At 37.3% G+C, this 26,064-nt stretch overlaps 1 protein-coding gene across 6 annotated transcripts in view; it reads right to left on the bottom strand.

Moving 5' to 3' along the window:
• LRRFIP2 (LRR binding FLII interacting protein 2) overlaps window positions 1–26,064 on the bottom strand; it is a 98,067-nt gene that overhangs the window by 48,567 nt on the left and 23,436 nt on the right. For 3 of the 6 annotated variants that reach the window (XM_079794983.1, XM_079794986.1, XM_079794984.1), the window contains exons 3-4: window positions 15,840–15,926; window positions 10,578–10,622 (exon numbers count right to left, since the gene is read on the bottom strand). In XM_079794983.1, coding sequence (XP_079651109.1) covers window positions 10,578–10,622; window positions 15,840–15,926 — 132 coding nt within the window. Of the gene's footprint in view, window positions 1–161; window positions 237–1,912; window positions 1,979–3,332; window positions 3,375–10,577; window positions 10,623–10,712; window positions 10,770–14,422; window positions 14,474–15,839; window positions 15,927–26,064 lie in introns of all 6 variants that reach the window. The other 3 variants (XM_079794985.1, XM_079794987.1, XM_079794988.1) reach the window with 2 other exon arrangements.

Below are 26,064 nucleotides of genomic sequence, written 5' to 3'. Positions count from 1 at the left end.
GTTTAAATTTACACTCACACAGACTATATGAATTCAGTTACCACAAACTAGTATACACACAACCATTCACAGGTTAGTTTTAACTAGTCAAAATGCAAAATAGAAGATTACAAATGTGTTAAAGTTGGATAAAACACATGAAGACAAAAAACTGGACAAACCCGAGTGTAGTAGGCAGAGCTGGGTTTGCTATGTCTAAGACTGCTATAGTTTCTCTGGTCAAAGTAGAGGCCGCTCTGCAAAAACCAAATTAAACACATTTTTCTTAAGTTAAATGTTGTTAATTTAACAACATACTAAGGCAAAATCTGATATTGCCAACCCCTATATCTCCAAAACCACGAGTTAAGGTTAACTGTTTGCAAACCAAGTACTTACTCATTTTTACTGTAAAAACAAGATTATAAACCCGCAGGCAAAACTGAATGGAAATAATAAGTGATATATTTTCATGTCATACTCAGGAATGTCCTTGAAAAACCCAGGATAACTGAATAATTACCACTTTTTAAGTCCACTTGGCAATGACACAGGTATTATTAAACAGTAATTTTTTCCAAGCTTCTCCTAGTCCCATTATTTGTCAAAATAAACTGATCAAATTAAATTACCAGGGAGAAAGAGAGCACACTAAATATGGTTTGGTCTAAAACATCTACGGTGGTTCATTTTCAATACACTATACAAAAGAGTAATTTTATGTATTGTGGTGACTTGAAAGGGAGAAAAATCTCTTTCTAACTTCTCCAGCCATCGTTTTTGTCCAAGGTTAAGGAAATTTAGGCAATCCCTGACTCCTTCCCCACCCCTGCCACTCCTGACCCTACCTTCCTGTACCGCACCCTCAAGGAGGCCCCATGACTCACCCCTCCTCAGAGCTCCCAATACTCCACCCTCCAGGGCCGTGGTCGGCCAACTGCGGCTCGCGAGCCACATGCGGCTCTTTGGCCCCTTGAGTGTGGCTCTTCCACAAAATACCACGGCCTGGGCGAGTCTATTTTGAAGAAGTGGCGTTAGAAGAAGTTTAAAAAATTTGGCTCTCAAAAGAAATTTCAATCGTTGTCCTGTTGATATTTGGCTCTGTTGACTAATGAGTTTGCCGACCACTGCTCCAGGGCTTCTCACTGAAGTCCTCTCCATTAAATTCTTTCCTCCCTCCCCCTTTCTGCCAGCCCAGGTCTCCTGACCCTCTCTCCACCCTAGCAATGGTCAGAGCAGGGAGCTTGGAACTACACTTCCTCCAGCAGTACTGTGCAGCCTAACAGGAAAGAGGTGTTCCTAGCACCCCAAATGGGCATTCTGGGTACCCCCTCCCTGCGCCCCCCACACACAGAAATGTTGCTCAACAATGTGGCTGGAATGGAGAGCACTATCAGTTATGCAATTGAATTATATTGTAAGTTAAAAGAGTTTTCTGCAAGACAGCATGGGAACTCTGCCACCACATGCCTTAATGTTTCTACCAGAAAATTCATTCAAACTTCCCAAAACCTGACCTACTAATGAACTTTCAGAATGAAACCTATTTGTGAGTTTGGTACTGCCTATAGTACAACTAAATCAATTTAAATTTCTAAAATAAGGATAAGAATCTCACTAAACCTATTCTTGAGGTATATTCCAAAGGACAGATCATAAATGAAAATATGCTGTTAATGAACTTCTTGTGATGAACACCTTCCTAACTCTAGTCCCTGGGGTTAACATATATTAACTTAATATTACTTTTTATAAATTAAAACAAATTTATTTTTAAATAAGGTTCTGATAAACCATGCTTCAGTAGACTATCAAATTTCAATGATGCCTTAGGAGCACACCAAAGCAGTCATAATTCTTAAGTTTCCTAAAAGTAAGCAGTGAATTTTACAGCAGTACAACATACTGCGATAGGAGACAAAACAGAACTAACCAGTGGGTCTTTATGGGAACCAGAAGCTCTCTTCTTCATTCCATAAGAGTGACTGTAAGAATGATTCTGGAAGTACATTTTTAAGTTAAATATTTGAAGATTAATGATCATACAGTGAATTTTGAAAAATAATTTAATGACATTACAGACAGAAGGGTCCATATGAGATACAGAGTAATCTACATGCAATTCCATCTGTTAGTAAGTGATCCACTGCACTTGACTGGCTAAGGTATACCACCTCTCTACACATCGGCATTTCCCCTCCCATACCCCAGGCCATCCAGCTCAGTGCCTAGCCAAAAAGCAAAAACAAAAACTTAATTAAGACTCCAAGCCAGGCAGGATGTTTGTGAGGACCTTCACCCCACACCTCATTTGAGTCCTTCTATCTTCTTTATGAAGGTATAGGTGACTAGAATCGTTCTTTGGACCAACAAAAACAAGACTGAGATAACAAAGGGCATGATATTGCATTGCCCCAGATAGTACTCTTAACCCTAGTGAGTGGTCCCACAGCATGTACTGCCCAAGAGTACAGAGCCAGATGGTATGGCTGTCCCGAGTAGCAGCATTATTAGATAATAACCTTCTGTGAGTCCTTTGAAGATAGTACCGTCTTGATACAGAACTTCCTCTAGGAGTATAGAGCCAAGGGTGTATGTGGGATACAGGACAGCAACAGTACTAAACAGGTCAATTTGTAGACAAGAAATCCAATCTAGGTATGTACTGCTCGCCGGAAATGAGGAAGTGCAGCTAAAGTGTCCTACCTACCAACAGTCTGTCTAGGCAAACCTACTGACATGCACAGCTAGGTAACGAATCAGTAATGTGTACCTTCCCTTTCGTACAATTCCTTGGACATTTTAAAAGCTGTCTTACATATTTAGAAACTCAGACAATCTATTGACCTAATATTAACCAAATAAAAACATGCTATACTTAGCTAAAATGACATGCCATAAAAAACAAACCAAATCAAGAAAAAATTAGTGGACATAACTGATGTTTCAGGAGTCACCTGTCACCGCTGGACATTTTCTGTCACCTGCTAGCTGTGACACCTAGCATTAAGCACAGTGAAGCCTGTGCTGCCACAGCTCAGCGTCTATCCAAACCCTGCTAGGACATGCCTACTAGGGTAATGAGCACGTGCCAGCTGAATAGTCCATCATCTTAAGAAAATATATTACTACCAATCATAGTATTGAAGAGGGAAGCAAATAATTTTTATCTAATTTTAAAATTCTAAAAGAAAAATATTCAAATCTTAAGTATGCCAACATTGCTTTGTGAGTCATATGTTTCCCCCCAAACATCATAACAAACCTGTGAAAGTTAGTCACAATCCATTATTAGCATCATTAGGGGTTTATAAAGTAAAACTACATTTAACAAAAAGTCATGCACTACATACTAATGATGAAAGTCTGGACGATCTGTCCTTGAGAGGATCATACTGGATTTCAGAAAAAGATGAAAGTTGCATTTCCAAAATCAGAATTATAAAAAGGGGAAAAATTAACATTTGCAAGTTATTAAAACTCCAAAATTATTAAACATAAAGGCTATTAAATGTGAATTAAAGAATAGTCCCCCACAAACTCTTTCCTAGTATAAGTTATTGCTACATTATATGTAAAGTTGCATGTTCTCTTTCAAATAGAGAGTTCATAATCAGTAAGGAAGGCTTTAAATGCAGAAATTAAGCATTCTGGAGTCAAAAGATGTTTTACTTTGTATCATTGTGACTGTTACCATCATTTCCCATCGTTTGAACAAGGCAAAAACAAGGCATGGACAGGCAATGAGGCAAGAGCATATCACTAATCAAGCTTACAGAAAACAATGGCAGCATCAAAATAAGGGGAATTCCCCTGGACCTGCTCATGAACACACTCCTGAAAAATTTCCTCCTCAAGAACCTTCCCTATTAAAAACGCTGAACCAAACTAGAAAGCTGGTCCGTGCACAGCATGGAATGCACAGTATACATACAATTGTGGCATTAAATATAAACCAAAGAAAAATATATAAAATTTGTAAGATCAGAAAACCATATTTCATGTAGAATCTATAAGGAAATAAGATGTCCTGGCCAGGTGGCTCAGTTGGTAGGAGTGTCGTCCATACACCACAAGGTTGTGGGCTCCACTCTCAGTCAGGGCCCGTACCTAGAGCTTGGAGGTTCTATCCCCAGTAGGGCGAATAGGGGAGGCAACCTTTCGATGTTTCTCTCTCTCTCTCTCTTTCCCCTTTCCTCTCTCTCTCTCAAATCAATAAAAACATACCCTTGGATGAGGATTTTTTAAAAAAAGAAAAGAAGATAATGTGAGTACCACTACATTTGAAATCCAAAAAAATTAGATTTGTGGTTTCCTACCATTCATTTGTTAAGCATTCTAGTTTATATTTTTTAAGCAATCTTACCCAGAACAACAATGCATAAAAAAAAAGCAGTAAGTTCCTCAGGTACTTTGGTAAATATATCTTTATTCCGGCCAGCATGCCTCAGTGGTTGAACACTGACCTATGAACCAGAAGGTCACAGTTCGATTCCTTGTCAGTGTACTTGCCTGGGTTGCGAGCTCGAACCTCAGTGTGGGACGTGCAGGAGGCAGCTGATCAATGATTCTCTTTCATCATTGATGTTTCTATCTCTCCCTCTCCCTTCCTCTATGAAATCAATCAATCAATAAAATATCTTTCTTTTGCAACTCTTCTACCCAGTTAGGATTCTAGGGAACAATATTGAAAACTGATCTAAAGTAATGTTTTTCTAAGTGTAGGCTGCAACTAATTAGTGGGTCATGAAATCAATTTATGGGTTCAACCAGCATTTTTTAAAAATGAAATAGAAAACAGAGTTTATCGTGCACAGTAAGAATATCATTTTGCAGATTTTCAATAATATACTTTGTATACTTATATAATATACAAACACACAGGCACATATCTGCATGTGTATACTGGATCACGGTGTAAAGTGTATTTCTTGTTGTAGAGGCTGCAATTTGAAAAAGTTTGAAATACTGTAGAAGACCAAATTGCAAATTCTAGTTCTAAGGCAGTACAATAAAAATTCAAACAAAACCAAGGTCCTCTCTTCATGCCCAACGACATGGTCATTTACAAAAAGGTATAAAAAAAAAACCTCCCAAAATATATATTTCAATAATATAAGGCTATGGTATAAATTTAGTGAAAATGGTATTGTAATAAATACCAAAAAGTATTAGAATAAAATATCTGCATTTGCAATGTTTTTCTTATATTACTCTGAAACTAACACAGAAGGCAAGCAATAAAGTGTTATTACATACGTGAAAAACCTTATTTATCCAAAATTTTCTAAAATGTCTAAAGGTGTGCATTTAATGTGTGTGTGTATGTGTGTGTGTTTAATTAATTTCAGAGAGGAAGGGAGAGGGAGAGATAGAAGCATCAACAATGATAGAGAATCATTGATCAGTTGCCTCCTGCATGCCTCCTACTGGGGATCAAGCCAGCAACCTGGGCATGTGCCCTGACTGGAAATTGAACCGTGACCTCCTGGTTCATAGGTCAATGCTCAACCACTGAGCCACATAGGCTAGGATAAAGGTGTGCACTTAGTAAATGATGTACAATAGTAAAATGTCACTGTATGGTGACATATCCCTAAAAATAAAGTTCCTTCTCAAAAGAAATGTCATTTCTCTTCTCAGTCAACAAAATATCCTTTTGGTTTTAAAAAATACCATGACCAAAATATGTATTACTTAAGCCACACATCCTAGCATATAAACGATTCCATCCTCCCAACCAGATTAAGTTCGCTGAAGAGAACAGTCATGTCTTATTTCTTCTCATTCTCTCTATAGCACCAATGGCATTTTCCAAAGGCATAGAACTTAACAAGCTGAATTGAAATGAACATATTTCAATTTTCCCTTTCCAAAATATAATGCAGAGTTCATTCAGCTGGTTTAAAGAGATTGCTGAATATATCTGGTAGGGAAATCCATAATTTGGACTCCCTAATTGCTATAAGAACAACTGGGTAAAACAAGAATCCCCCTAATAAGTGACAGTTTGTATTTATATTGCTTAAAAACATAATATTTCACAAAGGAGGGAAAACTGAAAATATGAAGGTCTAGCTAAAATGTTCCAAATCTGCTATTGTAAGCTATCATAAAAAGTATTTTTTAACTTGCAATATTTGTCTGAAGGTTTTCATTTTGGGGGGAAAAAAAAAAAAGATCAAAAGAAAGTATAGCAAAATACCGTAGAAACGAAGTTCAGTAAGTGTCAATTTCTATAAGAATGTACCTTTACTCAAGCCCCCAGAACTCTGAGAGTAAACAGTGAATGCATAATACTAACACTGCACATTTTTCTGGACTACACACCATGATGTCTTTCCTTTTGGGTATACTGGCTCTGCTCCAATGGGTCCCAGTTATGTCCTTCGATGGGCTCTTCAAAGGAATTAAACAGTGTAATAGTAAATGAAAAAAACACAAATTGCAGGAGTATTAAAATTATACTGAGGTCATTGACACATAACCAGGAACTAATACATACAACAGTAAAAATCTCCACAGTGAGAAATACCCATGTATCCCTACTGCTCTGATGCAAGATCGCCTCATTTTCTAATTTTGGATGTCTACCTTACAGTATTTCAGTATATAAAGCAATGACCAAGATGCTTTTTAAGGCAGATTGTTTTTTAAAGCAACAAACTGTTTCAATTCTAAACTCAAAGCTTTCATTTAATCCTCCCTCCCTTAAACCTACCACTCACAGTTTTGAACTAGGTTTGCTCTTTTTATTTTTATACTGAACACTTATAGCATTGACACCATTTCCAGCCCGAACAGCTTCTGGCAGGCCACCTCTCAAGAAGGTAGTGATTGAAAGTTAATTGTACAATAGGAAACATCAAAGTTCTAAGAATACAACATAACCACATCTGCTTCACATCCCAGTACTTCTAACATTCATATATCAAATACAAAGTCCAAAAGTGTTAGACATTTAAATACACGGCTCATAAGAAAAGTATTTTTTAAAAGATAGGCAGAGAAATACCAAAACCCAAAAATGTAAGCAAACTCCAATAAAATTTAGGTCAGTACTTTAGGCCATCACATTTACTTTTACAGAGAATAAAATTTGTCCACTCATTCAGCTTAATGTAGATGGTAAAGATAATTTAAAAAGCAAATAATCTGATGAAAACTTAGACCTCTCAATATTATCTAGTTAAAAGGAAAAAACTAATCCTAATTATATCTTTTAAACAATGTTATTAGTGAGCTTTCAGACTTATTGTGTAATATTTAAAATGTGCTGATGCCCTGGCTGGTCTGGCTAAGTGGATAGAGCATCAGCTTGCGGACTGAAGGGTCCTGGGTTCGATTTCAGTCAAGGGCACATGCCCAGGTTAGGGGTGGATCCCCAGTAGGGTGCCTGCAGAAGGCAGCTGATCAATGATTATTTCTCATCATTGATGTTTCTAGCTCTCTCGCTCTCCCTTCCTCTCTGAAATTAAAAAAGAAAAAGTGCTGAATGTACACACAAACAGTATAGTACTAGACTCTCCTACAGTCTAAATTTTTATTTTTATTTATTATTATGTTTTATTAATTCTCACCCAAGGATATTTTTCCATCGATTTTTAGAGAGAGTGGAAGGGGGGGAGAGACAGAGAGAGACACATCGACTGGTTGCCTCCTGCATGCACCCTGACCAGGGCTAGGGATGGAGCCTGCAACCTAGGTACACGCCCTTGACTGGAATAAAACCTGCGACTCTTCAGTCCATGGGCCGACACTCTATCCACTGAGCCAAACCAGCTAGGGCTAAAATTTTTATTTATATTTAAGTTTGCACACTGAATTTTTTTTTATTGGAACTTTACTCCTTTTCCCGCAGTAACAATTTTTTCATAATTACCATAATGAATAAAATAGTATGATAGTTCTAGTTATAACTTAAATGTATTTAATAATATAATTTCCATAAAAAGAAAATCAACTCATTACTTTATAGACACTCTGTGTAAATAATTCCCTATCAGTTTACTTTAAAATTTCTTTTTTGTTTGCAGATTTATTTTAAAGGCTCCCAAATTAGGTCAAATTTGGATGATTTTATCAAAGGTTTAAGCTAATATACTATAATCAAGTTACCCTAAGAACACATACAAATTACACTAATAAAAAGAAAGATGCAAATTGACCGTAACTTCATGATGCCCATCAGCCAATCAGGAGTGAGTATGCAAATTAACCCAACAAAGATGGCAGGTTGATTTGCATACATAGGCGCGGAGCAGCCAGGGGCGGGACGCAGGTGTTCCACACCGTCCCAGCTGCTCTGGGCCTCTGGGCAGTGTGGGAAGGCGGAAAGGCAGCTTCGGGCCGGAGCGAAAGCAGAAAGGCGGCTCCGGGCCAGGAGCAAAGGCAGAAAGGTGGCTGGCTGGAGCGAAGGTGGTGCCAGCAGCCAGGGGAAGGAAGGCCCTTCTTGCATGAATCTTCATGCATCGGGCTCTAGTTTATAAATAATCAGCTTGATAATAACTGTGTGAAACTTCATCTATGAACATGATAATGGAAAGCAAAGAAAAAAGCCAGACATTTTTAAAAAGGAAGAGAAAAGGGATTATTTTCAAAGCCCTCAAAGACATTCAACTTCTTGCCGAAACCGGTTTGGCTCAGTGGATAGAGCATCGGCCTGCAGACTGAAGGGTCCCAGGTTCGATTCTGGTCAAGGGCATTATCTTGGTTGTGGGCACATCCCCGGTGGGGAATGTGCAGGAGGCAGCTGATCGATGTTTCTCTCTCATCGATGTTTCTAGCTCTCTATCCCTCTCCCTTCCTCTGTAAAAAATCAATAAAATATATTAAAAAAAAAAAAAGACATTCAACTTCTAATCTTTTGTTGACTAACTCCCTGTGTGATTCTTCTCAAAGTATGTGTGTGCACACATATAGATATCTAGGGAGAAAGATGATGAACTTATTACCTTAAAGTTTTTCTCCTATAAAGTCATTCTGAAGCTGATTAGATTTGTATAAAGGCTTGTTAATCTTACCTTATAATAGACAAATATGCAAATTGACCACACCTTCGCTACGCCCAAGCCACGCCCACTAACCAAGCCACGCCCACCAGGAAACCGTTGCATGGATGTTGGGGTGTGGTGGAGGCGGAGGCTTTCCCGGCCTTGGGCACCAGCGGGGAGCCAGCACGGGTCGCAGGAAACCACTGGGGGTCGGCTCCTGCGATCGGTAGCAGGGACGCTGGGTGCCGCTGAGCCCAAGGCCAGGAAAGCCTGGGGCGGAGGCTTTCCGGGCCTTGGGCACCAGCTGGGAGCCTGCACCGATCGCAGGAAACCACTGGGGGTCGGCTCCTGCCATCGGTAGCAGGGATGCTGGGTGCCGCCGAGCCCAAGGCCACCGCCCAGGGCCAAGCCCCGACCCTGAAAAAGGCAGAAGGCGGTGGCCACAGCCAAGGCCTGGGTCCTCGGTGCCTGCAGAAAACTGGTGCAGGCAGCCAGGTGAATGAAGGTCTATTGCACGAATCTTCGTGCAAACGGGCTACTAGTATTATTATAAATCTAAACTTTCATAATTAACCAAAATATCTGATTCAAAAACTGGCTTACTGACTTACTCTAAAAAGACAGATTATACTCACCAAAAGTAATATAACCAGAGTAAAGAATTATTTAAGAATACAAACACATCAATAACTAACATACGGGAACATACTCAGTTTATTACAGTATATTTTTAGACATTATATAAGATGGGAAGAAAATTAGACTTAGGGGAAATAAACAAATAGGGACCTTAATATGATAGATCATTTTACTGATGAAACATCTTTGTGTTAAGTATACCAACGTGCACATTTAAAGAATTGCTTTGAAGTTTAAAGCACAAATCTTTTAAGAGAGAGATCAGTGTCTTGGCACAATATGCAAGCCTTTTTAACAAGCGATTTCTCATTTATCTTAATATACAACAATGCATGTTAAAAACTTGAGACATACTACCAAATGTTAATCAAAATGTTGAAGCATGACAATTTCTATAAACATGACAAGCAGGAATTTTTCAAATCAGTAGCTCAATTTTTCCATGTAATAAAACTATAATTAGTCACCCAAACTTCAAAATATTTATCATTTAATAAATTATTTTAAAAATATATTAACCACTTCTTGGCCTTTTGGCCTATGCATCTGTTCTTACCAAGTTTAACATCTGATACATCCTCTATCCAAGGACAACGTATTAATGGATTTTTAGAGCAAGGAGAAAAAAAAATTTTTAAATATGAAAGTAAGAAAAATCTGAAAGAACCATGCAGATGTCATTCTATAAAATCAACCTCATTATTTTGCAATAATTTTTAAAAATCAAGTCCTTTTATAAAAAATAGATGAACATATTTGTGATTTTTAGCATTGATTTTTTAGCAACAATTTGAGAGAAAGCATCAGTTTCCAATGAAAGAACTTTGCCAATATTTTCTTTAAAAAAAAAAAGGCAAAGGGGAAAAAGAGGCAAAGGAATATATGAGCATTATCAGATTGCTTAGCAATGGTGCTGCAGAAAGCTCAGACACATAAGCTTTGCTATTGTGTAAACAAAATACCAACCCTGTGACTGCCAAGACTTCGAATGGACAATGCATCCTCAACTCCCTGATAAAAATAAAAACAAAAGTTTGTGAGTGACTGCATTAAGTTAGTGAGGAAAAAGTACTAGAGGCAAGTTTATAGGTTATTACAAACCAGAGAAGGACGGTGATGACTGGACCGGTGGGAATACCTGGCCCTTTCTGAATCTTCCTGGGAAAGGAGAAAGTACATGGAGAATTAATCACTGAACAGAGGATTGTCTATCAGAACCACTGGGTGAAGGCAGGTCAGTTCAGAGCACAGCCGCACATTCCTTACAGCAAGCAGGTATGAACAACTCGGTTTCAAAAGCTGAGTCTGGGGCAGCCACATGCTTCAGTTGGAATGAAAGTAGAGATCATCTTGGAAATGTTTTTATTTTAACAAGTCTATATATGTCTGACCATTTGTAGAATGTAATCTATGTATGCAAAGACAGCTCAATATACCAAGATAAAAATAAGAAAGTATTCTTAAACAGAAATTGAGTTTAGCATTAAAATGTAGACTTTTTATCTATTTTTTTTTTCATTGTGAATGTTAGTTTATGCAAGGCAAGAAGAAATGTTTACTTTGTTAGAGGTGTAGTAAGTAGACAGTGTATTGCTTTTAAAAGATTTGGGTCAAAATTTTCTGCTCACTGCAAAGAATTTCTTTTTTTCCTTCTCTGGAAAAGAATAGCTAAATGAAATAGCCCCTGACTGTGTATTGTTAATATGAAAAACTACTTATAATTAGAATTGGATAAACATTTTGGAATTGATAAAGTTAATAAGAGGTATGCCTTATGAAGACTGCAAAGAAAACTGGCCACAACCTAACAGTTGACTAAATTAAATGTAATTCTCAACTTTTCCATTCAGTTATTAGCATTGGAGCATTAAGTCCTGAATCAGGTGAAATCAAATAACTAGTGCCTAGAATCTAACCAACTGAAACAGTAAGAAACTTCTGATCTTTCATATTTTCAAAGTCCAAAGTATTAAAGTGATTTGCACTGACTAAGGTATATACACAATTGGTCCAAATGAGGTCACAGTTGATAACAGAGATGAATCAATATCTCAAACACCTCGTGGCCATACAGCATGATCATTATGCAGGTATAACAAATAGATGTGGCTATGTCTGATGATTCATTTCAAATACAGAAATAGGAATTCAACTAAAACACCACAGTTAATGCCTTATTTTAGTCATGACTTCGAGTATAATTGCAAAAATCTCCTGTCTGTCATCTGCAGATTTGACACATTTGATCAAATCTGTTCAGAAGTCCATTTATAAGCAACATATGATTCAATAAGTCAATATCCAATGGGATATTCTGATCTTTAGGAAAATTCATCAATGATTTACATTTCTGTTATATAATAGACACAGGTAATCTGTAAGAAGCCAAGCAAAATTCTTCCCTTTCTTCAACTATCAGGAGATACCACAAAAGTTTTGGGGGCATATGCATTAGCCCAGCAGAAGAGATACAGTTTATTAAGTGGTGACTAGTTCTAGGCTAGTTAGCTTGGTTAGTTTAAAGAGCCTGTGCTACAAAGGCGAATTAATTCTACATGCCCCCTCCCAATATTATTTGGGATACTAGCGTGACATACATGGTTTAATGTTCAGCCTTCGTTTTATTCTGTCCTTTCTTTTCATTCCACCTACCACACAAGAGCACTTTTTAAAAACCTACCTCTAAGAAGCACATCCCACTAAAGATGTGAAATGAAATTATAGGTAAAAACATTAGGACAATGTTCACATACAGAACACTCAAAGTAAGCTTCATTCCTGAGCCTCATGCCCTTGCTTTCCCTTTTCACATTTCAACATCCCACCCCCGCACACAAAAAAAGGATTATAATTAGAAATTTTTTCATATGGGAAGATTCTCCTTTTAATAACTGACAATCCTATTGTTTGTACATACATTATTTATTTTTATTATAAATTTATTAGTAATTTATGTTTCATACTGTATCACATGCCAACTTCTATTATAGGTTCATTGACAGAAAGTAGCTAGAGAGACTAGAATAAGATAAAAAATGAGATGAAATATCAGTTTGAAAGGAGTAAAAGCAAGTGTCAGAAGAGGTTAGAAGTGATAAATTATTCCTGTCTGAAACTAAACCCCATCTTCTCTGCATGCCCAAGTCTGAGCTATCATTCAAAACTTGGGTTAGCTGCCACCTGCATCTAAGCCTCTAACCCAAACTGTTCCCCCTTCCATGAAAATCTAGCACACTCACTGCCTGAACTGCACACGTTTCACAGAGATGAAACTATGTTTATCTTCATGGCCTCTGAATATGGGAATCAAATATTTAACTTTTAATATAGGCTTTTTGCTTATAATGTTTTGGTCTGCCCTAAGATATTAAAATCTTAGGCAATTTAATTTTAGAACTATAATACATAATTAAAAGAAGAAATTAAACTATTATTTCCATAGAAAATTTGCAAGCAAAAGTGATTTCTTTTATTCACACAAAACATTCTCAACGCACCATTAGTAATATTAATCCAGTTACATGCAGAAGATACTTTACAGATTCTATTCCCAAGTAATCAAACATCTTTTTTCTCTCTTTTCTAAAATACCACAAGGAGAAGTATGACAAAGTTTTAAACTTATAGGTCAATATAGTCATAATTATTTTAATTCCGGTTGTACTCTAAAATGCTGCTATAGAAGGGATTTTCTTATAAAAGTTGCTGTCTTAGCAATAACTAGACAGTAGTTCTTAACCCTTTAGGGATCACACAGTCCTTTGAGTATCTGATGCTAAAAATACACATGGGCATTTCATATTCATATATATATATATATATATATATATATATATATATATATATTCAAAATTTTGTGTGAGATTTTATGGCTTCATGCCCCAAGCCTATTCACATACCAAGTTAAGAACCCCTACAACAGGAGACGATTGGGGAACTCATCAACATTGAAAAAAATTCAAAGTTAGGAATGATTCACAGTAACTAATATTCACAATTTGCTCTTGTAGCTAACAAATTTGGGAGTCGTGGTAGAAGACTTGAAAAGAAAATGAAATTACTGAAAAATGAAGAGTAATTTTCGCCAAAACCAGTTTGGCTCAGTGGATAGAGCGTCAGCCTGCGGACTGAAAGGTCCCAGGTTCGATTCCGGTCAAGGGCATGGACCTTGGTTGCGGGCACATCTGTGCAGGAGGCAGTTGATCGATGTTTCTCTCACATCGATGTTTCTGACTATCTCTCTCCCTTCCTCTCTGTAAAAAATCAATAAAATATATATATTTTTAAAAAAGAGTAATTTTCAGAGGAGATGGAAGAATGACTCTTAATGAAGACCCTGCTAACTTAGTGTGTGTGTGTGTGTGTGTGTGTGTGTGAGAGAGAGAGAGAGAGAGAGAGAGAGAGAGAGAGAGAGAAGAAGGAGGAGGAGGAGGAGGAGGAGGAGGAGGAGGAGGAGGAGGAGGAGGAGGAGGGAGAGAACAGGGAAGGAGGGAAAAGGGAGCAAGAGTCAGGGGGAGAGGAGGAGAGAGGGAAAGAAGAACAAACCCATAGAAAGAAAAAAATATTCATCTACTCAATCTTTCTTGGTCAGTAGTATTCCTTAGATGAGTGTGAGATTATAGACTACAACAGAAAGGGTTGGACTCCAAGTACAAATTTTGATCACTAAAGACAGAAGAGAGAATCTCTGACCTTTAGGTTCAAACATGCCAACCACTTCTACTTTGCAAACTATTAGTCAATGTTTTACTTCAAGATTGCATTATTTCAGCAAGTGATCACAACATGCAGGACAGGCAATCCTGGCCTACCAGCCACTTGTGAATCTGTCCCCACTTCCGATCAAAGGAATGATGAGAATGCTACAAATGCAAAAGTTTCATAAACTAAAGAGTTTCCAAGAGTTACTGCATTCTCTGAAAAGTCTTAATCATATACATTTGCCCTGAAGTGCAGATTGTTGACTCAAAGTTACACATTCAAAATGCAGAAAATTACTAAGCTAAATATGTTCAATAATAAGAGACATATGGTTGTTTAGAGGACCATAATAGAAGTTATATTTAATAATTATCTCCTTATAATTTACTATAATTTTAGAAGTATAAAAGACAATGCATTGCAACATTTTCGTTTCAAGCCAAGAACTGCATTCAATATTTAAAACTATATATGAGGTTAAAAAATATTACAACATATTAGCGATTTTACTTTTGGTTTTTAGCTGTAACAATATGGAAACTATACACTTCTCTTAATCCATAAGCAGAAGATAAACCACCAATATCAAAATAAAGCGCTTAATACTACCCTGCAGGTTTCCCCCCCTTTGTATTAATACAGCATCATAAATATTTTTATGGGAATTTTCAGAGCTAGGACAATGTCAGAGGAAAGGGTAGAAAAAAGAGCATTTGCTTCATTTTTAAGAAGTCAAATCTCTATATACCTATTTTTAAATTTTGATTTTGCTTTTCTTTCTGATGATAAAAGCATACTGAAATTTATTAACTACGGAAAAGTATAAGAAAGTAAAATCAATCATAATTCCACCATAGACAAAGTATTGATAATAACCACTTCTTTCTAGTAGTTTTTGATCCTACATATGGGTACCAGGCTTTGTAACACAACATTGGAGTCCTACAAGTCTTACAGTTTGTTGCTTTGTTGTTTTTCATTTTCTTACACGAATATTCTCTTCCGTTATTAAATATGCTTAAAAACTACAAGGTTGAGTAACGTCTCAGTGCTTTACTGTGTAGATATCATAATATAATTAACTGAAATTCTAGGACATTTAGAACTATAGTGAGTAACATAGCAAGAGTTATATGTGTTTGCTGTTATTATTTAAAACAAATATCACATTTAACTTGCTGATGTATAATGGATTGTTAAGATACATACAACAGGTTACACCAGGGGTCTTCAAACTTTTTAAACAGGGGGCCAGTTCACTGTCCCTCAGACTGTTGGAGGGCCAGACTATAGTTTTAAAAAAACTATGAACAAATTCCTATGCACACTGCACATATCTTATTTTGAAGTAAAAAAACAAAACGGCAAAAACACCCGCATGTGGCCCACGGGCCGTAGTTTGAGGACGCCTGGGTTACACTCTTCCCAGTGTTTCAAAGGAAATTAGATTTACTTCAAAAGTAAACTAGCCAAGTATAAATTTTTTTTTGAGACTAGCAGGAAATTAGGGTTATTCCCCCCAATTACCTCTTTTTGCTGTCGTTCCAGTTCTCTCATGCGTATATCTCTTGCTTCTGCCCGGGCAGCCCGTTTTGCTGCCAGCCTTGCCTCTGCCTGAAAAGGAATATAAAGATTCAGCTTTGTTTAAAAAGAGCAACCACCACCACTTCTACCCCAGGCTGGAGAAAAGGAGCAAATAAGACACGACCTTCTTATTTGGAGTGGGGACAGGGGAGGGCAAGATATCCTCTATCAGCAGTTTGACTGACTTCAGTCAACTCCTTACACACTCATTTCTCTCTCTAGTCCCAGAGTCTCTACTAAAATCTAGGCCTTCACCTTTAACTGCTTGCCTTGATTTCTCATTCAAAACATTTCACACAATTCATGATGTATCTCTCCAAACTTGCTTTTCCAGAATGTCTTTCCCTAGCAATTGAATCAAACAAATTAAAAAACATCAGAATAAACCTTTGTTTCATTTTGCACATTGCCAATGTCCAGTCCCCAAGTATTGTCAATTCCCTACCACTGAGTTTCTCGCAAACCTATCCTGGCCTTTTTTTATTCCACTGTTTCTGTTTGTTTCGGGAACTCTTCATATGTCTCTCTCTTTAAATTAAGATATAATTCACATATTATCAAACTCACCACTTAAAAATATGGTTCTGTCGTGTGTTTTTTAGTATATTCACGAGGTTGCACAACCATCACTACTAATTCCAGTACTTGCCCACGTGTACCAGTTGCTCCCATCTGCGGCCATTCCTAGGCTCTACTGGGCTCTATTAAGCCTCTCTTCACAGACTGTTTGCTTGGCAGGAGGTATTTTCTCCTATTCAGCTAAAATATTACCTTCTATGAAGGCCCGATCCCCTCTTCCATCGAGTAATACTGTATGCACATGCCTCTATTGTGGCTTTACTATGCTGCATTAAAGTGACATGTTCTGTCACCCCACAACTTGCATGCCTCAATGTCTGCTAAGTAAACAAAAGAATTTCAAGCCACCAGCCAAAGTCTCAAGGAAATGAGACCAGGAAATAGCTTGATGCACCACATGAAACAAAAATCTTCTCTCTGGTTTCTATCTTGTAGTGGTTTCCTCTGTTCTTGGCCACATCCTAACTCTGATTTCAATCTCCCCTTCTGATATCTACAGCAGTTGTTTCTTCTCATTTGTTATATCCGTGCCCAAGCCTCATACTAAGAAGTGGTTCAGCCAATATTAAAAGGGTCTACTGTGTGTAAGCTATTATGCTAGATGCTAAAAATACAGAATAAGGTATGACATCTCTGCCCTAAAGAAATTCACAACCTAATTGAGGGAGACAGAAACACAATGTTTAAAAGGAGGGAAGCATGCAAGAGGGAGCAATTAAGTTACGCCTGGCAAGGTCATACATAGCAGGCTTCTAAGAGGAGGAGACAGTTTAATAGTTAACACTTATTCAACTACCCAATTTTGGAAATTTCCCAGTCTGCTTAACTGGCCTTTCAGTAGCAAAAACCCTAGGAAGTTACTTAGTCTACCAACCTCAAGGTCTAAACACTGACATAAATTTTACATTGGCCTCTATTGTTTAAAAACCTATATCCCCACCCTGGCCAGTGTGGCTCAGTTGGTTGGAGCATCGTCTGTTTAACAAAAGGTTGCAGGTTCAATCCCCAGTCAGGGCACATATCCAGGTTGCAGGCTCGATCCTCCGTCAGGGGAAACGTGGGAGGTAACCAATCAATGTTTTTCTCATATCGATGTTTCTCTCTTTCCCTCACTTCCTTTATGTTTTTTAAAGTATGCTCTGCCTTCTCTATCCCTCTATGACTAAGCACCAATTTATTACTAGAGTTTGTATTTTACAGAAAAAGACTACAAGTCTAAGTTAGATAGCAAATACATTTTTAAATTACAAAGTATCATTTTCCTGGGAAAATTTTTCAAACATCATTTTTTAAATTTAAGAAAGCCATAACAATGTGTAGGAGTTTTCATTTCCATGTATATTAATTAGCTTTGTACTTGTAGCCTCCCTTAGAAATTTATAAAGAAGGCCAATTTCATCCTTCTAATATCTGTAGCCAATTCTGCACAATAGATACTAAAATGGGACTTTCCTCAACAAACCAAAATTATAGATCACTGAAATCTAGTCTCAAACAAAACTTCTTTTACAACGAAAGGGAGAGGAACCTGACTACCGTGTAACAGAAAGAACGTGGACTTCAGAGCCACAAAAACACCCTTTCCCTCCCTGGACGTGGTCCTGAAGAAGGCCCCTGAACAATCTGGTTCTTTAGATACACTGCTACCAGATGCCGAAGGCAGCGCGGATAGGAGAGTCCAATCTAGCAGACAAAATGTGTTCTCTATACTTACATTCTGTGATTTTCAACCTCTTATATCTCATGGCACACATAAACTAATTTTTAAATTTTGCAGCACACCAAAAAATATATTTTTTGCCAATCTGACAAAAAAGTAGGTATAATTTTGATTCATTCATTGTTGTGTTGGCTGTTGTCATTTTTTATTTGACAATCTAAGGAAAAGAGGTCAGTGCCCCTGACTAAATAGTCAGGTATTGTAAGTTTTAAAAATTCTTGCAGCACACCAGTTGAAAATTGCTGCTTATAAAGAGAAAAACAAACAAACAAAAAAAGCCAACAAAACAAAAAGAAAATTGCTGCTTATAATGATACATTTTTATACAGACCAATTATAGCTACACAAAACATACTTCTAGGTAGTAACACTAGCATTCTCCCCTCAGAATACAATAGCATGAAAGAGCTGCTACAAATTTAACAACTACCTCACAAATGTAAAATAAATGGGACATCACAATAAAAGACCACAAGAATTTACCTACGTTCAAAACAAAGTTGGATAAAAAATTAAACATAGAATTACCATTTGATCCAATAATTCCACTTCTGAGTACATAGACCACAGAATTGAAAGCAAAGATTCAAACAAATATTTATAAACCAATATTCATAAGCAGCATTATTCATAAGAGTCAAAAGGTGGAAACAACCCAAATGTCCATCAACAGATGAATGGATAAACAACATGTGTTATACATGTGTATGGAAAAGGGTGCTGTAATAAACCATAAATTCCTTACTGTACAGGTCATGTCATGGTGGGCAGTCATGCCCCAGCCCTGTAAGTTCTTTAGTGAAAGGTTTTTAAGCAAACCCTATCTATTGTTCTTGCGCATCAAGGTGAACATACCTTTGAAATGCCAGAAGTAATACCCTCCAAGGCGTGTAACCACGCTGAAGAGAGCACATAATCTGGTTAACTATCATGTAATCCAATCCCACCTTGCTTTCTTCCACCTTCACATAATCTTTCTTACATTCCCGCCTTAATTCTAAATGCATAAAAGAAACCGAAACTGTTACTCTGGGGAGCATTTGAAATCTTGCTCCCCAGCATATGCTATTAGTTTTGACTCAAACTCAAAAATTTACCATAGGTTTGAGTGTTTTTACATAGCTATACAGACACATAGAATATTATTCGGCCTTACAAAAAAAAGAACAGCTCACCAGTTCCTCAAAACATTAAACATTGACAATAATATCCAGCAACCACCTCTAGATATGCACCTAAGAGAAATGAGAACAAAATCTTGTACATGAATGTTCATTAGCAGCATTATTCATAATAGTCTAAAAATATTAAAACAAGCCAAATGTTCATCAACTGATGAATGGATAAACAAAATGTGGTATTATCCACACAATGGAATATCATCCTATCTAATAAAGAGGGAATATGCTAATTGACTGTCACACTCTCACAAAGATGGTGGCACCCACAGCCAATAAGGAGGGAATATGCTAATTGACTGTCACACCCTCAAAGATGGCGGCGCCCACAGCCACAAGATGATGGTGCCCAGTCCCCTCAGCCCCGCCAGGGCGGCAGATGCGCGGCACAGCAGGGCCCGCCCCCAGGTGCGTCCGGCCGCTCCGCGCGCCTGCCTCTGGAGTCCCCCAGTCCCCTCAGCCCCCTAGCCGCCCAGGACTGGCCCGAGGTGCAGGCAAGCCTCGGATGGCGGCTGCCCAGTCACCCAGGGCCGCTCAAGGCTCAGGTAATCAGGGCTGACAAAGGCTTGCACTGCCGGCAGTGGCAGCAGCAGAGGTGTGATGGGGGCGTCGCCTTCCCCTGATGGCCAGGTCGCCTCCCGCGCCTGAGGGCTCCCGGATTGTGAGAGGGTGCGGGCCGGGCTGAGGGACCCCCGCCATCCAGTGCATGACTTTTCATGCACTGGACCTCTAGTTCAGCTATAAAAAGAAAAACTGATAGAGGCAGGCTACAACATGGATGACCTCAAAAACATGCTAAGTGATAAAAGCCAGACACAAAAGGACACATATTGCATAATTCTATTTATATAAAATGTGCAGAATAGACAAATCCAGAGGCTGGGACATGGGGAACATGGAGAGTGATTGCTAATTGTTATGGGGTTTCTTTTTGTGCTGATAAAATGTTCTGCAATTAGAAAGTGGTGAGTTTTGCACATCCTTGTAAATATACTAAACACCACCGAAATTGTATACTCTAAAATAATGAATTTTGTGATATTTAACTTATATCTCAATTTAAAATTTTTAAACAAAGGGTACTGGGTACATAAAAAAATACCATGCCGAAGATAAACTAATAGTAAAATATGCAAAATTTCAGTACATAAAATTCAATATATAAAACAGGAGAAAAGGAATCTATCTAGTGATCTCATTCGTTTGGAAAATGCCAGCTTACACTTTTTTTTTAAATCAGTCTTCCTGAATTTCCAAGACAAGAATAAAATAATAAAGCATTTTTCAGACTTACATGACCACACTATGAAATAAAACCCTAAATAATTCTTCAAGGATCATATTCCAAGGAACACATTTGGGAAATAATGATTAAACTTAATGGCAGTATACCAGAATCCAATTCAAACTATATTAAATTCTGTTAAGGGGTAACCTTACCTCTGCTTTTAATATTTATACAAATAACGTTATCAAAATAATCTCACAATCAACACCCAAACTTTCAAAATAATGTGGAAGATGAGAGCTCACACTAATGTAACTACCACCGTTTCAGCAGTTACCTAACAAAGCTAGATGCGTATTTGTCTTTAATCCACAAAGGAACTCCTTGAGGTACGAAAAGGTTCAGTAAGTTGCCCAACAGTCCATGGCTAGCAAGTATTGGAGCTGAGATTCACATCCTAAGAATCTGTCTCTAGTTAACACTCTTAACCATGTTGCCACACTTGTATCTTTAAACCCCAAGTATAAGAGCATATCCTTAGACAAATAATAAAAGTTTACTTTGGATGAATTATCCTAAGATTTTCAACTTAACATAAATTCTTTCTTTTCTGTGAAACGGTACCATTCTGATTCTTACTTCTTTGACCATGACTTTACTCCCAATATAGGTAAACTCCTTTCCTGCACAGCCTTTCATCTCCTTATTCCATATTTTCACTTACCAGCCAATGAGAATGACTCAAATCTTAACATCTCAAGCTCTGACCAAAATCCAAGTCTATATTTCTGTCTAGTGGGTCTCTTATTAATAAACTTAAGAGTGAATAAAAGCAACCTCATCTTCCCCCAGTGAATAGGGTTTGCTTCCCTATTTTCCAATCTACAGAAATGAAACCCGTGTTACATTTGTTCAAAACGCAAGTTCTCGGGGCCTCCTACTTCCTAACCAAATCTTCCTGTTCGATGTCCCTTGAATCCAATCTTTCATTTCCATTCCAACACTTTTCCTCTCCTAAGCATTCTGTTTCCTAATTCTAACTTCACTTTATCCATTTCAACTCTCCTTCTGCCCTCGATATTCCATACTATAAACTGTTGAATTAATCTGCCTGCAACACCAAGAAACAAGCAAAATAAAACATCCTAAAGTAAAATGATTAGCCATAATATATTTTATAATGCCCAATATGCAAAAGCATCTTTATGCTTTCCGAATTTTAAATGTGAATTGTTACTGCTTCAGATAAACGCAGAACTAAAGTAAATTTGCTGTAGTTTCCAGTGGTACTGCAAGTAAGCACAACTAAGGCGAATCCTATTATAACTCTTCCATCTGTCCAGGAGGTCTACAAGTAAGGCAGGATCTATCCAATCCACTGGATAGTGCTTACTGTTTCCTTGGAATATAATTCACAAGTCAAATTTCATTTGGAAGTATTATGGGGGGGTGGGGGGTGGGGAACTATGTGGTGTGTGTTTTTTTTTAAAGCTTGATCCCATTATCCTAAGATTCAAAGGCAAGAGAATTAAGTTATATAACAATAAACTAATATAAATTTATATGTTGTTATATAACATAAAGTCCATACTCCCCAGGGAATTTGCCCAACTATCTGATCTCTCTTCTCTGTCTTCACTTTCCCACTCTATTGGTTTGTTCTTCTCATCATAAGTAGGTTCAAAGCCTTTCTCTTATCTTTAAAAAAACGAAAAATACCATCTGGTTAAATTCTACCTTGTCTCCTTTATAACCAACTTTCCTGGTACCTCCCTCCTTAATTCTCACTCCCATCATATGACTGCATTCTGGCTTCTGTCCAAGTCACTTTACTGAAATTGCTCATGCAAAAGTAACTAATGACCACTAACTACCAAACGTAGGAAAATTTTTCTATTCTTATCTCACTTGTCCTATCTGGACTTCCAACATCAATGACCACTCAATTCCTTCTTTAAAATCTCACCTCCTGGCTTTCTGCAATACTAGTCTTTCCTGCTTTTCCTTTTGACTCTCTGACCTCTCTTCCTCAGAATCGTTCATATATAGGTTCATTTTCCCCTGCTAGCTCCTTAAATTTTAATATAATAAAAGCTTCCAGGCTTGATCTCACTTTTTTCACTCTATGTTCCCTCCCTGAGTAATACTGGTAGTTGGCAAATCTTTATGTCCAACCCAGCCTTTCTTCCACAGTCCCTGATCGAACTGGCTCTTAAACACTGGGGCTGTGTTTCTCGTTCCCCTACCACTCTCCAGCCATACTGCACTATTATTCTGGCAGTTTCTCACATGGTTCTAGTTGTTTCATACCCTGTGCCTGTAGAGTGCTTAGGAAGCCATGCACAAAAATCCATAAGACAAGGGAGAACTTTTATTTATTTTTAAAGAATTTTATTGATGTTTAGAGAAAGAGAAAGGGAGAGGGAGAGAGAGAGAACCATTGATGTGTGAGAGTGATGCATGCTCCCTACCAGGGATTGAGCCCCCAACCTGGGCATGTGCCTTGACCGGGAATCAAACCAGCAACTTTTCAGTGCATGGGACAATGCCCAACCGAACCACACTGGCCAGGGCTATGTTAGAACTTTTCGAAAATGGACAGGAAGAATATATTATTTTATTAAAGTGGTCCCCTGTTGTGGTGGGGAGATAGGCCTGGGGGTGGGGGGTGAAACCAAGGGTCCTAAACTTGGTTTATAATTTCTTCTTTCTTCCTTCCTGCCTATCTTTGTAAAGAAAAGATCAGAAACAACTGTCACAAAATGTTGACATCAGTTCATGTTGGGTGGTGGACTCATAGATACTTATCATCAAAACCTTTCAGCACTTACTATTTTCCAGAAAGAATAATACATCCAATTACACACTCAAGTATCTTTATAAAAAGGGAAACCTCTAGTTGTAAAGCTTTTGCCTACTGTGATCATGTGACAGTTTTAAAGAGAAGCAAATTAAATTTTCATAATGCACTGACTGAACCATGTCTGTAATTGTCAGCCTGCATGTATATCCATAATATAAAACCCACGCAACTGGCATGAGTTATAGAGATAAGTATAATCTGGACCTTTACAGACTATGCTTAAATTTCAAGAAATCTGAAACACAAAATTCTAGAAAGTAAAACATTCATGGAAAATGACTAATTCAGGTAGCTAAGACTCAGAGTTTACTGTGTTTAATTTTGTTTATTCTTCCATGGCACTCATGCCAAAAGAACCCTGAAAGACAAATTAAGAGACATAATATTTATTGTGTTGCTATGGTTTCCAAATTAACAAATAAAAATCATCACTCGATTTCCTAGCAACATCCCTTTAGTAGAAAATCTTAGGTTGCATTTTTCTTAGATCTTACAATATAATTATGTTTCACCACCTTTTTAAAAGCTTTTGATAGTTGAAGATCAAATATTTAAATTTTTCTGAGCATAAATACCAACATGTATTAGATCAAATACAGAGATTTTTAACCCATTTTCTTCTGCTGTCTTTATTCAAAGACCTTTTGAATAAAGCAAAATATTCTTTTGGAATGAGAGAGGAAATTGAAGATTACAAACTTTAGTACTGAGGTCTAAGTATAACCCAATAAAATGATAGTACAGGAAAACTGAAACTTTTAATCTACAATGACATATCTAACCAAAGGAGAAAATGTGAATCAGTTCTAGCAGATATACTGGGGGGAGAAGGGAGGTTTTGCTAGTACAGTCTTCACATTTAGGTTAATGATACTATGCTATTTGAATTTTTACCCCCACATTCCCGTAAGTCACAGGAATGATGAAGATCATGACAGTGAACATTATACCAAATATTTTTCCAATCATACTGACACAAAACTAAGTCTTAAGGTTCAATAATTCTCCCTTCATTCTGGTTAGAGGGACAAATCAAGTAACAGAGAAATTTGAGAGTTAACACTGGATGGAATAAAGAGAGATATGCCCTTGATGGGCATTGGCTGAATTCATGCACTAATGCCAACAGAAGGAATCCCAAATGACTAAAGAACAACTTAAATTTACTCTTTCAAAGAATCTGTCTAATAAAATCAATAAATACAAAAAGGGGGGAGTTTTTATTTTTTAACTGGGTAGAAATGGAAAGAAAAACATACACTTTTTATAACTCTGAAAAAGTAACTCACATTTCAGAATCTCTTATAAATTTTTATGTACCATCACTGAGAACATTTAAAGGTCTTTTAAATAAGAGTAATTCTGCCTCCTGTGGAGTTACTTTTTCAGACGAATCCAATTTGCATGGAACAATCTGAACCAAACACACAATGATCAAAAAAGTGTCAGAATTAAGAAAGACTCGAGACTTGACTTTGAAATCTTAGCTCTTTTTTTTTTAAATATATTTTTTATTGATTTTTTACAGAGAAGAAGGGAGAGGGATAGACAGAAACATCGATGAGAGAGAAACATCGATCAGCTGCCGATCAATGATTGATTCTCTCTCAGCATTGATGTTTCTATTTCTCTTTCCCTCTCCCTTCCTGTCTCTGAAATCAATAAAAACGTATTTTTAAAAATGAAAAGAAAATGAATGCTTTAAAAAAAAATTACCAGGGGCAGGAGAGAGAGAAGTAGAAAGTTATTGCTTAATGGTTACAGAATTTCTGTGTGGGGTGATGAAAAGATTTTAGAAATAGATAGTGGTGATGGTTATACAACAGAGTGAATGTAATTAATGGCCCTAAATTGTAGACTTAAAAATGGTTAAAATGGCAAATTTTGTTATATATATTTTAACAACTTTAAATAACAATGTAATATACCAAAAACCATTGGTATATTTTAATTACACACTTCCAATGGGTGAATTATGTTATGTGAATTATATCTCATTAAGCTATTAAAAAATGAAATCCAGAAGTTCTAGCAGCACAAATGTTAAACAGCCATAGAGCTTTCTTTTTTCCTTATTATTACAAGTAGGTTTAAGCACCAAATATGTACACGTGTAAATTCTGCTCAACAATAAAGTTTCTAAACACTATTTGCTAGACTCTAACTTCTATAAAACAAGATCAATTTCTATGCCTGTCACTGATTCTTTAGAATTAAAAGAACTGTGCATTATGAGCATTAATTTTCTTTGGGTCATGGATCTTGAGAGAAATCACAGAATTTCAGAGCTGGAAGGATTCTCAGATCATCCAAAAACTAAGAAAGAGAGATCCAAGATGGTGGAGGAGTAGGTGGAAGTTGCACTCACCTCCTCTCAGGACCAAACTGGAATTACAACTAAAATATAGAACAATCAACCTGAATAACCAACTGAAGACTCGCTGAACAGGAAGTCTTATAACCAAGGATTTACGGAAGCCACAAGGAAACTGGTAGGAAGGAAGAGATAAGAAATGGGCTGGCCCAGCTCTCACAGATGGTGGCTGAGATCCCTCAGCTGCCAAGGTTCCCCCTTAGGAGCAAGGGTGTGTCAATGCCAT

The sequence above is a fragment of the Cnephaeus nilssonii genome (assembly GCF_951640355.1).
Source record: "Cnephaeus nilssonii genome assembly, chromosome: 17".
In the NCBI taxonomy this organism is placed as follows: domain Eukaryota; kingdom Metazoa; phylum Chordata; class Mammalia; order Chiroptera; family Vespertilionidae; genus Cnephaeus; species Cnephaeus nilssonii.
Note: the sequence above shows the minus strand (reverse complement) of the source record. Positions and strands in the feature narration are given on the sequence as shown.